Source organism: Amblyomma maculatum, chromosome 2 (assembly GCF_055883805.1).
Source record: "Amblyomma maculatum isolate TAMU_Amacu chromosome 2, ASM5588380v1, whole genome shotgun sequence".
Taxonomy (NCBI): Eukaryota; Metazoa; Arthropoda; class Arachnida; order Ixodida; family Ixodidae; genus Amblyomma; species Amblyomma maculatum.
The window spans coordinates 187,006,278-187,008,663 of record NC_139345.1 but is presented as its reverse complement, the minus strand read 5'-3'; the positions used below and the strand labels follow the sequence as shown (position 1 = coordinate 187,008,663).

General features: G+C 47.2%; 1 protein-coding gene across 1 annotated transcript; it reads left to right on the top strand.

Annotated features, from left to right (window-relative positions):
• The first annotated feature begins 1,024 nt into the window (after positions 1 to 1,024).
• Positions 1,025 to 1,822, top strand: LOC146200619 (uncharacterized). The gene has a single exon (XM_084592411.1). It carries the CDS (start codon positions 1,025 to 1,027, stop codon positions 1,820 to 1,822), a length of 798 nt encoding a protein of 265 aa, XP_084448537.1.
• The last annotated feature ends 564 nt before the right edge of the window (positions 1,823 to 2,386 follow it).

The following is a 2,386-nucleotide window of genomic DNA, read 5'->3' as shown; positions in this document are numbered from 1 at the left end:
TTTCCCCCTGTTATACTTCCTTATGTTGGCCACCTTGCGTCTATTGATTTGCTTTGATACAACTCCAGTTATATCCGATATGTTGGGTTGAAGGCTTTCATGCTTTGGTGTTTCTTAATCAAATCTTTCGTCTGCTTAGGCAGCTCTCCGCTATCCTCTCTAACAATTCTACTGCCTACTTCTACCGCGCACTCAGTAATGATATCTCTGAAATTATTTTTCAATGTTTCTGGGCTAAGGACGGCTTCCTCGATTAGCACTGAGTATATCTATCCTGCAACGAGAGCCTGAATTCTACTTTTGCCCTTACCGCTAATTCCTTGATGGACTTCTTCCTCACTAATCTGTTTCGCTCCATCTTCAGATCCAAATTAATTGAGATCTTACCATCCTGTGGTCACTGCATCGCGCCTTTCCGATTACCTCTACATCCCGCAGAATGCTGGAGTTCAGTCTCATTTTAGCATCCCCGTTAGGGCTTTTCCATGTCCAATTGCGGTTCTTTCGTTTGCTGAAGAAGGTACTCATGATTCGCAAGTTATTGCGCTCTGCAAATTCAGCTTGTTACTCTCCCTGCTATTTCTTCATTCAGTGCCATAGTTGCCCACTGTGTGGTCTCCAGCTGGCTTTCTACCTACCTTTGGCATTGAAGTCGCCCATCAGTACAGTATGATGTGTTTTTACTTTCTCCATTGCCGATTCTACATCTTCATTGAAGCTTTCTACTGCCCGGTTATCATGACTACACGTAGGTGCGTATGCTTGTACGACCTGTAGTGTTTGTAATCGGCATCTAGCTGAATGTTGCCACTCTGTTGGCCACTATGGAATAAAAACATGGCGGCTTAACTAACAGGTTCGCTTCATCAGTGTCTCGCCCAATCTAATCAATCGGATCCCATCACAGTCTCCGGGAACATTAAGATGGTGTCATAAGAGCTCTTTTATCTCAGGTGAATACTACATCAAGAGTCAGTCCGTCCAATCACCCATCAGCAACAAGCGGCTACCGGCAATCGTAGTCATGGCAGATGTGCTCCCTGCCTTCCCAAGTTTTGACCTGCGCGCTACCGACAACAATATTGGTCACGAATGGAAGAAGTGGATAGAAACGCTCGAAAACTTTCTTTTAGCTTGCGATACCTCGGCAGATGCACGCAAAAAAGCGCTCCTCCTGCACTACGTCGGTGAAGAAGCCTACGACATATATCGCTCGCTCCCCGAGAGTGCTGCGCAAGGTGCGGCGGCTACAAGCACGACCCAAACCACGCAGAGTACATCGACGCCAGAATACGATGCCGCTCGAGCGAAACTGAATCCATATTTTGCGCCGCGAGTGAACTCAACATTTGCTATCTATAAATTTCGTCAAGCTCAGCAAAACGTTGGTGAGTCAATGGACGCCTTCTACGCGCGCCTCCGGCAGCTTTCTCGCCACTGTAACTTCGAAAACGTCGACTCTGAAGTCAAGAACCAAATCATTCTCGCCACAACGTCGTCTCGCCTCCGAAAGTATGCCATGCTTCATTCCCTCACATTACCGGACTTACTTAAGCAAGGAAGAATGCTCGAGGATGTCGAACGGGATGTGTCCGAAACCGAAAAGCACGTCGATAACAATGCGGCGGTGTTCGCAGTACACAAGGAAGGACAACACCATGGCCAACACCCAAGAAATGAACGACAGATGCCACGACAGGCCTACACACCGCAGCGACCTCGTGTCTCGTCAGCAGATTTGTCGCAACTGTGGCGGCAAGTGGCCTCACCAAGGCCGTCGATCCAGTTGTGCTGCATGGGACAAGATTTGCAAGGAATGTAACAATGTTGGTCATTTTGCACGATTCTGTCGCTCAACCAGGAGAACAGTACACGCAGTGGACTGTGACAATTATTCAGACACACAGTTAGCCTGCAGTGAGAAAAGTTCAAGTACTAGAGAGCCTGCAGCCACCTGTGACACCAGTCCAAGCAGCGACGAGTACGTTTTTGTTGCCATGACTTCCCCTCAAGCAAGTTCATCTCCAAAGGCTATTGTCACTGTCAACAATGTGCCAGTCACTTTCGTAATCGACACGGGTGCTACAATGTCAATTGTTGGCGAAAATGACTTCAAGAACTGTCGCCTAAATGTGAATCTCCAAGAAAAATCCATCAGAGTGTTCCCATACAAATCAACGTCTCCACTTGAACTTTTGGGCAAAGTCTTTGTTACAATGAGAAATAAAGATAAGTGCATTGAAGAAGACGTTTTTGTCATTCCAGGAAACTGTGCACCACTCTTAAGCTTCACAGCAGCAACCAATCTGAGGCTTGTCCAGATCACGTACCAAGTTTCTGACAATCCAGGTGGCAAGTCAGTCGTTCCCCAAGCAAAGCAAGAACC